The 16,058-nt window shown below is 48.5% G+C and overlaps 1 protein-coding gene across 5 annotated transcripts in view; it reads right to left on the bottom strand.

Annotated features, from left to right (window-relative positions):
• The window catches only part of SEL1L3 (SEL1L family member 3), a 105,915-nt gene that overhangs the window by 51,865 nt on the left and 37,992 nt on the right, over window positions 1-16,058 (bottom strand). For 4 of the 5 annotated variants that reach the window (XM_047091780.1, XM_047091779.1, XM_047091782.1 and 1 more), the window contains exons 7-9: window positions 15,569-15,701; window positions 13,615-13,747; window positions 11,943-12,083 (exon numbers count right to left, since the gene is read on the bottom strand). In XM_047091780.1, coding sequence (XP_046947736.1) covers window positions 11,943-12,083; window positions 13,615-13,747; window positions 15,569-15,701 — 407 coding nt within the window. The remainder of the gene's footprint in view (window positions 1-11,942; window positions 12,084-13,614; window positions 13,748-15,568; window positions 15,702-16,058) is intronic. The other variant, XM_047091783.1, reaches the window with a different exon arrangement.

The following is a 16,058-nucleotide window of genomic DNA, read 5'->3' on the forward strand; positions in this document are numbered from 1 at the left end:
CCTTCTCTGTGCAACTGCTTTAAGCTGTATGATACTTCCTTTTACCTAATCCTCCCATAAATCTGATCAACATTCAAGCCCAAACTAGCAAGTTCTATGTCCTTATAATGTAAGTGTTACGGTCTTCCAAAGTCTGTCTACATTACTCATCTCTCTCGCTCATTAATTCAGGCAACAAATGTTTAGTTTCTATCCTGTGCATCTATTAGATGATATGTTACAAAAAACCATAAAGGATTGCACAGATATATTTTCATTCAAAGAGCTATGGTCATCCTATTATTTTTTTTTTAAATATGGCCAAAGATGTTCACATTTTTTTAAAGTTTATTTATTTATTTATTTATTTATTTTGAGGGAGACAGAGACAGCATGATTGGGGGAGGGACAGAGGGTGAGGAGGAGAGAGGGAATCCCAAGCAGGTTCTGCACTGGCAGCCCAGAGCCAGACACAGGGCTCAAACTCACGAAACTGTGAGATCATGACCTGAGCCAAAACCAAGAGCAGAACGCCGAACGAGCCATCCACGCACCTCCACGGTCATCTTATTTAAGACTAAAATTCTACCTGCCTAAAAATTGTTATGTCTAACGTGTTTCTTTTCTTATCTTCATTCTATCCAAAATGAAAATGTTACCAACAGCTTTTAGGAGGCACGAGAGATTAATTCTATCAGCACTCCATTAAGGAATGAACACAGGTGAGTTTCCAATGTGGGACAACTGAAATGGGAGGTCTGCGATTGGATTTATTTAAAGGCAGTCCCCTAGCAGAGCCCATGCTAAAAACAGAGGCCGGTAGGATCCAAGGATGAAACTGTAAAAGCCCAGGCATGAGTTATGAGCTGGTGCCAGTCCTTCTGGGCACACAAGCAAACTGGCTGGCCCCTGAGTGAGTGGGAGACACGTGCCTCCACTTGCCGGGCTGTGGGGAAGGAGCCCACGTCTGCCTGGATCTAAGGCAGTCTCCTCTCTGCGCTCCTAGAACTCCTTACCCCAGCCTTCCAGATCCCAACAGGCATCAGCTGGGTCTGCTTTTACTCTCCCAATCCGAAGCAATAGGTGCTGAAAAAAAATCACCTCACTGAACAAATGGAATATGCTTCTCTTTCTGTATTTTTTTAATCCCTAAAGAAATCACTGCTTGTTTAAAAAAAAAAAAAAAGAAGAAGAAAATCAAACAAAGCAGATTTGTATAAAATAAAACCAGGAGTGCCCTCTCTCCCAATCCTTCTTTAATAGTGAACATAAACATTGTTAAAAGCTTGGTGTGTATGCTTCCAGACTTTTCCCTTTCCGCAGACAATAATTCACATACACATCTATCTGTATTGATACATATGCATTTTCTTTCCAAAAAGCTCCTATAATTCTGACCCTCAACTCTCTTGTTTAAGTTAACCACGTACCGTATTTGTCCGCGGCTGTCAGAGGCCCATTCTTTCTAAAGCTTCAATAGTATTGCATTCCACAGCAGTGCTGTTTCCCCAACCAGTTCTCTATTTTTAGACTCTTGGGTTGCTTCCAGTCATTTTGCTATAACCAACAACGTGGCAATGAACATCCTTGAACTTCCCTCTGCTCATCTGTTGGGGTATATCTGAATAATAACACCCTTTTCCATCAGGAGTCTGGGGATCTCATTTTGGATTTTCCCTTTGAATAGTTGAGAGAAGTCCAACCATGAGACAGGATAAGAACCCTCTCCACTGGATTTAGCATGCACCGCAGCACTCGGATGGAGTTGCAAAATAAATCCTCCTCCTACTTATTCATAGATTTACTTTTAAATATGGACTCATCTCCGATGCCCCTCTGTGCACATTCTGAGCAAAGCAACATTAACATTTTGTTAACGATTCACTCCCGCCTTACCTGCTCTGACAAACACCTAACCAAGATGATGGGTTTTGCCTGAGTACCCACAGACATGGGCTTTGTGGGCTCAGAAGAGACAGGAAACTCCAAACCAAATGATGCTCCAAATGAAACACTTGCCCTGCTGACCCCTGGCATGGAACCCCAGAAATCATTAGCAGCACTTCCCAGGTAGCCGGGATTGCTGGAGGATAAGGAGCAAAAGGGGAATCCTTCACAAAGCTCAAAGCCTTCGTGGGCACACACACACACACACACACACGCACACAAACCCTGCAGAAGGCAACAGAGGCGGATTGCAAAGGTTTCATTATTTCTTTTACATGTTAAAATTCCTAACTGCCCCCCAAATATTACTGATCAGTATTTTCTCTGCAAAAGAATCTCAACAATTTTCTGCACTGGTGAATATAATAAAAAAAATAATTTGAAAGTAAAACTGCTCTTTTTTGCACGTTCTTTAAAGTTCAAATTCCAACTGCGGCAGAAAAATCCAAGCCATTATACCGCTGGTGATATTGTCAAACTGGCAATTTTAAAATTAGTTTAATGAAACTGTTAATTTCACCCATCTGGTTTAGCATATGCATTTTTTTTCTAGTCGATCTGTAACTAAAACACATGCCTTGTTTATGGAGATTAACGGGGTAATGAAGAAAACAAACAAACAAAATAGGAGCCCTTTTCCCATTTTCTTCCTTTCTGCCCCCAACGCTAAGGAAAAAACAAAAGGTCAGCGCCCCCACTAATTAACGGTCCCTATTTTCCAAGGAGCACGGCACTGTTTGTTTTGCTCTCTTTTCTTTTCTTTTTTTTTTTTTCAACGTTTATTTATTTTTGGGACAGAGACAGACAGAGCATGAACGGGGGAGGGGCAGAGAGAGAGGGAGACACAGAATCGGAAACAGGCTCCAGGCTCTGAGCCATCAGCCCAGAGCCCGATGCGGGGCTCGAACTCACGGACCGCGAGATCGTGGCCTGGCTGAAGTCGGAGGCTTAACCGACTGCGCCACCCAGGCGCCCCTCTCTTTTCTTTTCTACAGCAATACCAGAAGGTGGCCATTTGCGGGCTCATCATTAACAGAGGCAAGAAGCAGAAAATGAGAAGGTGGGCCCCGGCTGGAGAGCCAGAGTGGGCATCTGCCTGAGAATTCAGGAGGGATGCAGACCCATTCCTTGTGAGAGGGACGGGGGCATCGATAAGAAAGTCATTTTTAGTTTCAAGCTTCCAAAAGGTGGAATGCACCCAAAGTATAAGCTGGAAAGGGAAAGAAAGTGAAAGGAGAAAATGTCATTTCACCAGAAAAGGAAGATCTCACCAGGTTTACTACTTAAAAAACCCCCACAACATATTCCTCTTTTGCATTCTGAGCCCCTGAGCCCCAGAGACGGAAGGAGGTGGCTTATTTGTCCGAAATAAATGGCTCGTGGGGCGCCTGGGTGGCGCAGTCGGTTAAGCGTCCGACTTCAGCCAGGTCACGATCTCGCGGTCCGGGAGTTCGAGCCCCGCGTCGGGCTCTGGGCTGATGGCTCAGAGCCTGGAGCCTGCTTCCGATTCTGTGTCTCCCTCTCTCTCTGCCCCTCCCCCGTTCATGCTCTGTCTCTCGCTGTCCCAAAAATAAATAAACGTTGAAAAAAAAAATTAAAAAAAAAACAAAAACGGCTCGTCCTTTTCTGTATGCAACTTTTCTGGGTTTGTGCGTGTGATTTCTCTCCCTTTCTCTACCCACTGCCCCTCAGGACTGTCACCAGGGATGTTCTGGGCAGCAAAAGTATCTCCCTGTGTGTATTCTTCTTGGTGCTTCTGTGCATTTTTGTACAAAACAAAAACAAAAACAAAAACAAAGCATCTGTAATGTACGCTTTCTTAAATAAAAAAATAAAGATGATGGTTTTTCAATGCACAACACTGAAAATAGCTCTTAAAGGACACGGTATCTTGGCGTTATTAAGGAACATTACTGTATCTCTACTATTTCTATGCTCTGCATTTTCGTGTTTCCAAATAAACATTGCAATTGTCGACAAAAATAAGAACAGTTAAAGGCAACCGAGGGTGATGCAAGTGGGGCCAGCAACCCCTTGGCAGACTGCGGGGAGGCTCCTTCCCCCTGCACTTGAAGCCTGGGGCAAGTCAGGCTGGTCCCAACAAAGGAGAGGAACAAGACGGAGGCGAACCCACCTCAGACCCGGCCTCCTCCCGAGACCCATCTGCTGGCAGACCTTGGGCTTCTGTAGCCAGAATCGCCTACTCCCCTGGGCTCAGAATTGCCCCGTCCAGAATGAAGGGAAGGAAGGGAGTAAGGGGTTCCGGCCCCGGGGCAGATGCCCACAGGGGAGTGCCAGCCCGCTCACCTGTCCCATGCACCTGTCCTTCCCTGCCTTTGTTGCCCACATGCACCTGAGCAGCTCTCCTCGGGCTTTCCTACCCAAACCAGCTCTCCGGCCTGGCCTCGAGTCCCACCCCCCTCCACTGCCATTCCCCAGGCCTCTTACCAGCTCCCCCTCGCCCCTCCCCATCTCCACCACCGCTGATGGATGCCTACCCCCCCCCCCGCCCCGTTCAAAGGGTTTTTGAATTCTAAGGGTTCCATTTTGACAAGGAAGTTGCAACAGGAGAGTAGAAGAAATAGCCAGCACACCTCTTAAATAATGAAAAAGCATGCATACTAGAATACTACCATCCTAGCATTAGAAAAAGCCCAAATGCTAATAGGGCAATTTCTATGCTCTGACAGGAGCCATTTTCCCGGAGAACTGGAGGTTCCCCGGGAAACGACATAGAGAGTGACCAATCAGAAGAGTCCCCCTGAAGCCGTGAACAGGGGGTCTCGTGTTGGATGCCACCCAGAGCCTGGACCGTGGTGGACTTTGGGGCAGAGCAGCACAGTAGAATTCCTGTGCCAAGCAAGGAAATCAAGATGCAGAGCAGTGGGTCTGGAACGCCGGGAGGCAGGAAGGGTGTTCGCCACATCTATATGCACTGCAGCTGGGCGCCTAAGGAGGGCTGCCATCTTTAATTCAAAGGCATGCCTACTCTGGGAGACGAGGAACACGTCCTGTGATACTGCAGAGTGGGAACCACCACCAGTGGGGACAGCTGCATTGCAAACCAGGTTAGCACATCAGCTGTCAACATGTAAGAAGCCTCCCTCCTCCCAGACCCCTGGCACTTGGCAGAGAGTTCTGTGTGTCTTTTCGTTACGGTTGCCCCAGGGCCCAGCACAGTGCTGGAGGGCTGCGGTCCACGGGTGCCAACGGGGTCTGCACGAACGTCGGGGCTGTTTTACATCTAGGCACCTGTATGCGTCAGCCACCAGATAACGGATATATGAAAGGAAGAACTGTGAGGGCTACATTTTGGGAATTCTTTTACAAGGAGTATGCATAAGAAGGGTCCTGGTCTGCTGCTGTTGACGGGAGGAGTTGGAAAACAGTCTGCTGGCAGACCAGGGAAACAGAGCTATGTTTGCAGAGGCATCTTGGGGCCAGGACAGCAGCTCCTGAGAGGGAACAGGCTAAAGAAGTACGAAGGGAATGAGAAAAATGTAGAGAAGAAGGCGAAGAAGCCCACAGAGCTCTATCTATCAGTCTGGATTGGTGTCACAGCTTGGCTCGCGGACCTTGAACCTGTGTCTCCTGGTAGTCAAATTCCTCGTTCTTTCAGTGATTCACTGAGCCAGCAAAGACATTTCTAGTACTTACAACGGTATCATTTATTCGTCTGGAGTGCACTCAGTTACCCAACAAATACTTAACTGGGGGACTTCAAAGAAAACCTAGATCCCATTCCTGTCTTTGAAGGCTCACGAGTTCCTCTGAATCCAACAGGCAAATCAACAACAATAATAATGCAACAGGGCAGGTCCGCTGAAGAGGCTACCCACAAAGTGGCAAGGGGAGCATGGGAAAAAAAGCCACCTGCCTGGGGGCACAGATGCGAGGGGACAGTTTGAGTTGGGACTTGAAGACGCTTTACAGGCCAGCTGAGGAGCATGGGTAGATGAAGTATGCTCCTGGAGGGGAAAGGCACAGAAAGGTGCTGTGTAGGGTCATACAGAAGAAGAATCGATAATATGTGGCCAGTACCACTGCAGGCTCTGTGGAGAACTGGAGGTGGAAACGTTTTTTTTTTTAAACGTTTATTTATTTATTTTTTGAGAGACAGAGAGAGAAAGAGAGACAGAGAGACAGAGACAGAGAGCAAGCAGGGGAGGGGAAGAGAGAGGGAGACACAGAATCCAAAGCAGGCCCCAGGCTCTGAGGTGTCTGCACGGAGCCCGACGCGGGGCTCGAACCCACGAACTGTGAGATCATGACCTGAGCCGAAGTCGGACGCTTAACTGGCTGAGCGCCCCAGGCGCCCCTAAGCGGGGTACTTCTACTTCTTGAGCTACCCTCAACAAGCTTGCAGTTGCATGAGTGACAGAGACACAAACAGGATCGAATAACTGTAACCCGAGGCCGAGTGAGACGCGCTCTCTTCAGGCGACCCTATCCCTCATACCCGTATGGTGCCTCTCTGTCCAGAAAGCTCTTTCATAGCATCATGTCACTTTATGAGAGCATTGTTCTCAACTGGTCTTCAACCAAATGTTCCCCAGTAGATAAATTACAAACATAAATCACACCACACACCCACGAGGATGGCCACGTGTCAAAAAAAATGGAAAATAAGCATGGGTTGGCAGGGATATGGAGAAATCGGAACCCTTGTGCACCATTGGCGGGAATGGAAAATGGTGTAGCTGCACTGGAAAACAGTATGAAGGTTCTTCAAAAGATGAAACGTAGAATCACCATATGATCCAGTAACCCCGCCTCTGAACCGACATCCAAAAGAACCGAAAGCTGAGTCCGGAAGAGGCGTTGGCACCTCTTCATAGCAGTGTCATTCACAACGGCCAGCAGGTGGAAGCAGTCCCAAGGGTCCACCGACAGATGAACGGACAAACAAAATACGGTCTATACCTATGATGGGGTGTTATTCAGTCTCAAACAGGAAGGAGACTGACACAAGCCACCACATGGATAGATCTTGAGGACGGTGTGCTAAGTCAAATAAGCCAGTTACAAAAAGACCAATACTGTATGATTCCACTTAGCCGAGGTATCTAAGATAGGCAAGTTCGTAGAAACAGAATAGTGGTTATCAGGAGCGGCGGGGAGAGAAAACGGAGAGTTGTTGAATGGGTGCGGTTTCAGTTTTACAAGCTGAGAAACTTCTAGAGACCTGTGCCACAATGTGGCTGTACTCAACACAACTGAAGAGCGTACGTAAAGATGGCTACAATGGAGAATTTCATTTTACATGTATATTACCAGAAAAAGTGTTTTGGGACACCTGGATGGCTCAGTCGATTAAGCGTCCCACTTCGGCTCAGGTCACGATCTCACGGTTCGTGGGTTTGAGCCCCGCATTGGGCTCTGTGCTGACAGCTCGGAGCCCGCAGCCTGCTTCAGATTCTGTGTCTCCCTCTCTTTCTGCCCCTGCCCTGCTCGTTCTCTCTCTCTCTCTCTCTCTCTCTCTCTCAAAAATAAATATTTAAAATTAAAAAAAAAGTTTTAATTACAGTTCTTAAAGAGCGAGGGTACAACTATTTGGTGATTGTCTTTTGTAAGAAAATACCACTCGGACTCTGGGGAACAACCGAAAGGTGGTGACGCTCCTGACCTCACAGGGCCAGATGCAGGGAACGCTGTCATAGGCTCCCTCCTGGCTGTGGATGAGGCCAAAGCCCCCAAATGCCCACCCCCTGCAATGTTCTCACTCCTCTTTAAGTGTGTTGTTGGCTTAGAGAGAGAGCAGATGAGGCGCCTGAAATCACACAGTGCGGGGAAAATACACTCTTAACTCTGAAACGTGCATGCGTAGCGGCCTGGAAGTAGAGTCCGCGTGGATGTGAGGAGACACTGCAAAGAAAAAAAAATGAGCCTGGGGCGCCTGGGTGGCTCAGTCGGTTAAGCGTCCGACTTCAGCTCAGGTCATGATCTCACGTTCCATGAGTTCGAGCCCCGCGTCGGGTTCTGGGCTGATGGCTCAGAGCCTGGAGCCTGCTTCTGGTTCTGTGTCTCCCTCTCTCTCTGCCCCTCCCCCGTTCATGCTCTGTCTCTCTCTGTCTCAAAAAATAAATAAACGTTTAAAAAAAAAAAAAATGAGCCTGTCGAAAGAACCAGAAATTACGGGCCACTGTCTTCCGTTGTCTTATTTTTTTTTTTTTTCAACATGCCAGGAGAAACAGAATTCCACAAATTAATTCCCTTTGTAGGAACAATGGGAGCCGACGTCTTCCTTTAAATTTACCTAAATGACTCTCGTTCAAAACACAGCCCCGTTTTTGTTCTGTCCTGGCTCACAGGGGGCACTCAGCCAACATCTATGGATTGAACGAACGAGTGAACGAAGGTGGTGCCATGGGCAACCTAGAAATTTCTCACACAGTTGAATTCCTTCTCTCTCTTACCACCCATTTAGTTCCCAAAGCCAGAATTCCAAACACCAAAAACATCTGATGTTTGACTGCCATTCTTGGACTTTATCTCAGATAATGAAAAATGTAGTATGATGAGGAGGTTCTAATGAAGTCGACCAGTCCACGGGACGGGACAGCTCAGGGCAACAGGGCAGAAAACATAATGGAGACATGGTTCCTATTAACTAGAGTTGTCCGAAGCACTCCCAAGTCAGCTGGACACTTAACCCCAAGACGAATCTGGAAGGACGGGCACGGGAGGAACCAGGAAAGGACCAGCCACGCTGGTCAACAACCATGCCTTTTATAGGACAGCAGAGCAAAGGTATGTTAAGAACGTAAACTTGTTTGTTTAACCTCAATTTACAAGATCAAATTTTCTGCCTTCCGCTCAGCCCTGTTAGAACCCGGGCGCCACACACAAATGCAGTCTCTCTCGGGGGCCAGCAGGAGGACACTGTGATGGCCCCGAGCGAGGGCGCTGTGCCAGGCATTTTAATGGGGAGTGTGTGCCCTCCCTCTGCAGAAGGCTCCCAGTCCTTATGGACAGGACGGTGTAACCTAGAAAACCAGGGGTTGAAGGCGGAAAGGGGGCTTGAGGTTCACTCTGGAGATCGGCCTGCCCTTGCCGCCCTCCCTCCTTGCCTGCCGGTGCGAGGAAATGGCAGGAAGGGAAGGAACGCAGGTGGCTGTGTGCCCGAGGGAGACAGAGGCTATGCGTGGGGCACGCACGGCCCCTCAGAAGACGCTCCTTGGAGCTCTTCTAAGCAGACGTAGCATCAGAAGGACTCCACTGACTGGTTCGGCACCAGCAGTGGGCTCTAAGGTGGCAAATCCGGCCTTGGGGTTCCCTATGCCACCAGGATGGGGCCCCCGGAGGCCTACTAGGGGTAAGCAGAACACATGGCAATGTCACGGTCCCTACACCTAGCCCAGGGCGCCCTGAGGTTCAAGGGCTCGTGATGAGTTTTGAAGTCTATTTATTTATTTTGAGAGAGAGAGAGAGAGACAGAGAGAGCATGAGGGAGGGGCAAAGAGAGAAGTAGGGAGAATCCCGAGCAGGCACCACGCTCTCAGTGCAGAGCCGGACATGGGGCTCAAACGCACGAACCGCGAGGCCATGACCCGAGCAGATACCGCGAGTCAGACCCTTAACCGACTGAGCCACCCGGGAGCCCCATGATTTGGGCTTTTACTTAGATTCCATCCCCAGGCCTCCACAGAGAAAATAACAATCCTAAATTCTCATAAACAAAACTTCTGAGCTATAAAAATAACACGAAAACCTCCTTACTGAGAGTATTTACCTTAAAAAGAATGTTTGGTGAAAATGATTCACCCCTGTTCCCAGTCAGCGAAACGGTATTTAAATGGGATCAGAAATCTCATAAAACCGAATTTGACGCGGATGAGGCCTCAGCCCATTGAGCCTCAACGGTTCAACATGCAAGCCTCTCTCCCATTGGCCTGTCTTGGGTGGTGATTCCACCACCGTGGAGCACGGTGATTCGCCCTGTGAGGAATCTGGCCTCCTTGGGGACGTCCGGCAAACCACGGGGACCTTTCTAGTTGTCACCACTCGAGACGGGGGTCAGGGGAGGGGAGGGAGTACTACTAGTGTCCACTGAGTTGAGGCCAGAAACGTAGCTGCACATCTTATAATTCGCAGGAGAGGCCTCTCCTCCTGCCCCCAGCAAAGAATCATCCAGGCCCCAATGTCAGTAGTGGCCAGGTCGAGAAACACTGTTTACCCAGAGCTTCCCATGTGCCCGTTCTGTTCTGTGTCATGTGCCTCGGTTCATTCAACCCGACACTAGGAGAGGGGTGCTGTTATCATCCCCATTTTGCAGATGAGGAAACCAGGGCTCGGAGAAGCGAAGGAACTCGCCCAAGATCACACAGCTAGTGAGTGCTAAGCTAAAGCTGGATTCAGGCCACCTGGCTGCAGAGGCTGTCACACGACTGCACACGGCCTCCCCGCTCCTTGTCCCCCTTGCCGCCCAAGCAGTCAACCCCTTTACAGCCTTTAGCTCTGTCCCCACCGCTCTGACCCCTGCCTCCTTTCTTCCTGGACCACGGCCACGGACTCCCTGCTTTCCACGCCACACCTCTCTGTTCACCTCCCCCCCAACCTCCCACTGCTGCCAGAGTAACCTCAAAACCCAATTCTGATCGCACCTCTACCCGCGGCTTAAAACCCTTCAACAGGCCCCCGTCACTTACAAGGCGAAGTCCAAACTCTCAGGACGGTGTCCGGACCGCAGTCAGAATCATCACTCTCCAGGCCTTCTCCTGCCTCCCAAACCCCTTGTACATCATTTAAAATGCTGTACTGTTCCCATTCTCTGCCTCTACTCTGCCTCCCACCCCCCCAACCCCTACCTTGCTTACCTAGCAAACACCTACTGACCCTTCAAGCATCAATCCCAATGCCACCTCTTCCAGGAAGCCTTCCCTGACAACTCCCTTTTTTTTTTTTATGACTCTATCACTTCCGCCCACCACTTTTACTGAAAATGCATCACCGTTTTTCTTTGTCTTCAAGTCTGTCCCTCAAGGGCAGGGACCTTGGGTTATTTTACTTATCTTTAAAGCCTAGCCAAGTAACCGGTCAGACGCTCAGCAAGTATCGAATGAACGTAAGAGGAAATATCTTGTATGGTTCGAATTCTTTCCAGCCAGAATAGATTCCTTTTGCACTATCTATAATAGGGAATCTACTCCACTCAACACTGACATTCTTAGGAGGCCCTGACATGAACTAGAAGTTAGATTCTGCACTACTTTGACTCAAGGTCCTGGTTGGATGCCCAAGAAAACCACGGGTTGCCTCTAACCAGTTTCCCCCGGCTGAACACCTCTGGCTTCCCTCCCCTTCCTACCAGACATGGTTTCGAGATCCCTTGTGGCCCCAGAGTGCACTAATTACTAAGCACACACAAATTGTCACGGGCCTCAGGAGAAGCCGGCCACGTTTGGGAAGTATAGATTCCCGAGATGCTGCTTAAAGTGTGCATTTCAAATCAGGGATCTCAAGTTCAAGTGCCCTAAGGACCCAGGCAGGTAAGATCCATGAAAGAAGTAGGCAGAAGGTGCTGGAATAGGAGGGGGTGGGGGGTACCGTGGGTGGACAGAGCACACCTGTGCCAACTCTCACTTCCAGAATTGCTGTGATGTAGGAACGGAGGCCCCAGCATTGCCAGATCATTGGATTTTTCAAGAAAAGCTAAAAAAAAATTGCATTTTTTAGACACTAGCAACTAATTTTTAAAAAAAATGGACAATAACGTGCGTGCCAAACCAATCACCTTTGGTGGCCGGCTCTGGCTGCAGGCTGTCATCTGTGGCCTTGGCTTTAAAAGAATTGCTGGAGTGGTTCCCAAATTTGCTTTTGTATCTGGCTTTTGAAATGTGCACAGACCCCCTGAGGGTTGTGGACACACAAGGGCAGAATTTAAATCTGATGTTAACCTAGAACACTAGGGTTAAGAATAACTTTGAGGCATAAACCGCCAAAGAGGGTGAGTGAAACAGTGGCCAAGAGGGAGCCTTCCCAGCCAGCGTCCAAAGGCAAGGCACCTACACAATCACCTGTCAACAAACCCATCTCCACCAAGGTCTGGAACAAGCTGGGGTGGCGGTCTTTCAGCTCCTGCTCCCAGGGGAAGGCTCTGCACGTGGAGGGCCTCCCGTACCTGAGCTTCAGGTCCAGATAGGAGTTCCGGAGGTCGCCTGGGCAAGGGAAACACAAGATAGCACTCCCCTTAGGAGAAGAAAGGTCTCATCCTTCTCAACCCCTCCTCCCTAAGAGGAACTAGGAATAAGAGGTCAGACTTTATGTTACTGGATGTTGGTTTGGGTGCATTAGGGATTTGAAATTGGCTCCGATGCCTTTGCCTCGAGGTCACACATTCAAAGCCACGTCCGAGGGCAATGTGCCAAAGTTGCTATGGCTGTTGAATAATTCTCCAGAATGAGCAGCTGGCCTCGGACTGTTCCCCAGGAGGCCAATATCTAGGCCATTTTGTTGGCAGCGTGAGTTGAGGAGCAAAGCACAAGGTCCCCCAGGGAGGCAAGGCAGTGGATGTTAGGAAAGTCTTCCAAGGCCACCGCACAGATCAGCAGGCAAGGATGGCCTTCCAGTTCAGAGCATCTCTCCCGAAATTACATCAGTTATCAAAATCAGTTTCTTTCCGGTTTGGGATATTACTATTCCTATATATCTTCCCCCTCTTCTGACAGCATCATATTTTCTGGATGAGTCAGCTGTACAAGCAGCAGCTGGGGCCCAGTATCGCCTCTTCTTAAATTAAATTGCAGAAGGGCCGACTTTCCACACTTACCTATCACCGTCTCTGCTCCCTCCCTGAGGCCGCCGTAGGAGAACCCTATCCGACTGAGGTATGTTCCAGAGGCACCCATCCATCCACGGCCTAGAATGGCAAGTGCGGCCCTGGAGATGGCTGAGATGCGTGGGCAGGACTGTGATACTCAGTTCGCTTTTGCTGATGGCAAAGGCCCCGCGGGAATTTCTCTTCCCGAAGGAACATATGTGACTAACTCTAGCACCACCGTATTGGGCAAGAGGGTCTAAGCACAGAGACACTGATAAGCGCTAGACCTAAGCTGGAGCACTTGGGAGACAACCCAGGAACCAAGTTTTGTAATCAACGAACACCCTGCATGAGTGAAGGATGTCCATGAGAATATGAGCAGGCACGAAAGCAGTCTACGTGAAAAGCATTCCTTCTGTTGGCTATGACCGGGGTCTTCGAGAGTGGATCAATTTCAGGGATGAAAAAAATAAAACCGAGCCCCAAACAACAAAGTCGCTATTCAACATTTCTGAAAGCTAATATTCAGATATTAATGGTCCAAGACAAAAGTGCACCGATGGGGAAACATTTCTAATGATTAATTTATTTTCCAATTCACTTTTATTTTCTTAGACCGGCCTAAGATCCCATTATGGATGGCAAGGACGCGATGTGAGGCTCAAAAGGCTTTCATTTGTATTCCTCAACTAAGTCGCACATGGTGGAAGCGGAGAGGCAGATTTGGGTTCCTGGTCACTGTCGGTCTCCTTGGAATCCACGTGGAACACACACTTGTCTCGTGCGCCCATCCGTGGAGGGCTCGAGGTCGTATGTGCCCCCACTGCTCAACTCACATATGTTCTACGTTAACCGTGTTAGAAAGAGGCCACACGTGTTGACACAAATACACAGAGCTCAAAACTGCTCTCCTGCAGCTCAGTACTTACATGCTTCTGGTCTCCCGCCCCCTTGCTGTACCGTGGACATGTACACAGACACTATTTCTTGGACCTCAGCACACCTTTCGTAATATAACTTGATCCGGTCAGCAAGCTGCTTCTCAAGGAGGGGGTTTAAAATCTACAAGAAGGCAAGAGAATTGAATGAACAACAAGCTGTCATCAAACACCCGTCGATACCTACGAGGCTGTGTTCGGGTGGATTGCCTTCTCGCACTGGTACGACCAGTCGGCTTGCTTTTTGCACACAGATCGTCCGCTCTGCATTAGCAAAGGGAGGGTATAATTCCAGGACACGCCAGCTCTGGCCGGTCCCCTCTAGCTGCTTTCTGTGGCATCTTGTCCTCCGCAGAGCTTCTTAAATGTCAGGATTTCCCAGACGCCAGGCCTCCACCCTCTGCTTTCCCCTCGCCGCACGCTGTCCTCAGACAATTAGGTTCATGGCTCCTTCTAGTCTCCAAAGGACACCAAGTCTCCCTGTGCTGTGCCGCTGCCTGGGAACCCTCCCCCCACTTTCTTCTGCTCGGCAAGCTCCTACTCACCTCCCCAAGAGCCAGATCCAAGGTCAATGCTTCAGGGCGGCTTCCCTAACAGTCCACCCTCAAGCATGTGAGGAGGCGGATGTTCCCACCTCAGCGCCCCAAAAACACTGTGCTTGCAAGTGAGTTAAAGCACATACCGCATTCTTGACTTAGGTGTTTGAGGCCCACACAGGGAGCTTCTCAAAAACAGACGCCTTATCTCAATTTATTGGTTTCCAAAATGCAGGTTGTGACCCATTGGGGGGGCATGCGATTATTTCAGCAGGTTGTAATCAGCAGTGATTTATTTTTATATGAAGCAGGACACAAAATATCAGAGTGCATTTAACATTGGAAAGATATGTATTCTTAGTAAAATCTTTGTTTTGGTTTTGTATTTGGTTTTGTATTTGTGTATGGGTATATGTGTGTGTGTGTGTGTGTGTGTGCGCGCGTATGTATGTTCATGATATTAAGTAGATTTCTTGTGTGAACCACCTTCAAAAAAAAAAAAGTTTGAGAGCTACCATTTTAATCATCTCGGATGCCTCAGCACCAGCACAGGGCCCCGGCACATAGCGGGTGTTCTAGAAGCATTTGTTGCAAAATGAATCAATTGATTTCTTTCTTTGTTTTCCTCTTCGTAGAGGTCTGTCCACAGGGGCTGTGAGATGCACCCATGGGTATAGTAGGGCGTCGCATTTTTCTTCCTATACTTTGCCTAGGGACTCCTGCTTTTCCCAGAACCGACCCCGCAGGGTCACAGGAATGACCTTGTTCAGGTGTCTGGTGATCTCCTTACCAAGGCAGAAAACACCCCCCTCCACGAAGGTGGGAAATCCCCGTCTCCCTGCACCAACCCCTGTGGGAGCGGGCCTGGAGAGCTGGACCATCCCATCTGCAGGTGGGTTCTGGATGTGAGGGTCAGCATGCAGTAGATTCAGCCCTCCACAATCTCTACAACCACAGCCAGCCACCCCAGTGGGGGCCCAGGGCCTGCGTTTCTGAAGAGACCAGCGAACAGAACCAAGATTTTAATTTGCTAGAGTGTCTCCTCTGATACTTTAAATAATAGCACATAAAAGAAGCTTTACCAAATAACTAAGATTCTCTCCTTTCATTAGCTTAATCACTGGATAGGCAACAGCCTGATAAAAATCTACTCTATAATTAAGCTAGTAGTTATTAAAACAGAGGAAGTAAATGGTTTCCATTTTATGAGTACTAAATGAACCAAACCTTAACAGAAATCTATTATCGAGTTTGCTGGGGGAAAAGCCTCCATATTAATTGGGTGTGATGACAGAGCCGATGCGAGGTCCGGCTTGGGCAAATCTTTTATTTACACTGGGCTCCACGTCCCTGAGCCACACTCCCATCATGCACGAACACCCAGAAACTTCTCGATGCCCCGGGCTCACCTGTGCAGGGTGCAGAGTGTGGAGACGATAGTACTTCAGGGGTCCAAAAAACCCTTCAATGCCAGTCACATACCTGCTCCCTCCAATAATGAAGTACCCAGCAGTGTCATTATAATAGAAATCCTCCCTGAAGCTAGGGAAAAACAAAGAATTAAGAGAAATCTCGGTTGGAACCAGAAATTTTAAAAAAGAGGCTCTTTCATTAACCCTCCTGACTTAAACCCCCAAATTGCCTCACTTCCTACCTGTGTTCTAGTAGATAAGACCATGGTGGGGTCAGGCACACTTGGGCTAGGGTCCTAACTCTGCTATTTAAACTAGATTTTTAGGAGGATTAAGTGAAATGTAAAGGCGTACGTCTAGCAGAGTGCCTGGCCCCCATAAATACTCCGTACCTGGCCAGTTTTTGATATTGGTAAAATTGTCTGGAATTGGAATTCTTTGGAATCGCTAGTCTTAATTGGAAATATTTTGCTCTACAATGAAAAAA

Source organism: Lynx rufus, unplaced genomic scaffold (assembly GCF_022079265.1).
Source record: "Lynx rufus isolate CCGP_SWC_20201006 ecotype Redwood Valley unplaced genomic scaffold, mLynRuf1.p SCAF_3, whole genome shotgun sequence".
Taxonomy (NCBI): Eukaryota; Metazoa; Chordata; class Mammalia; order Carnivora; family Felidae; genus Lynx; species Lynx rufus.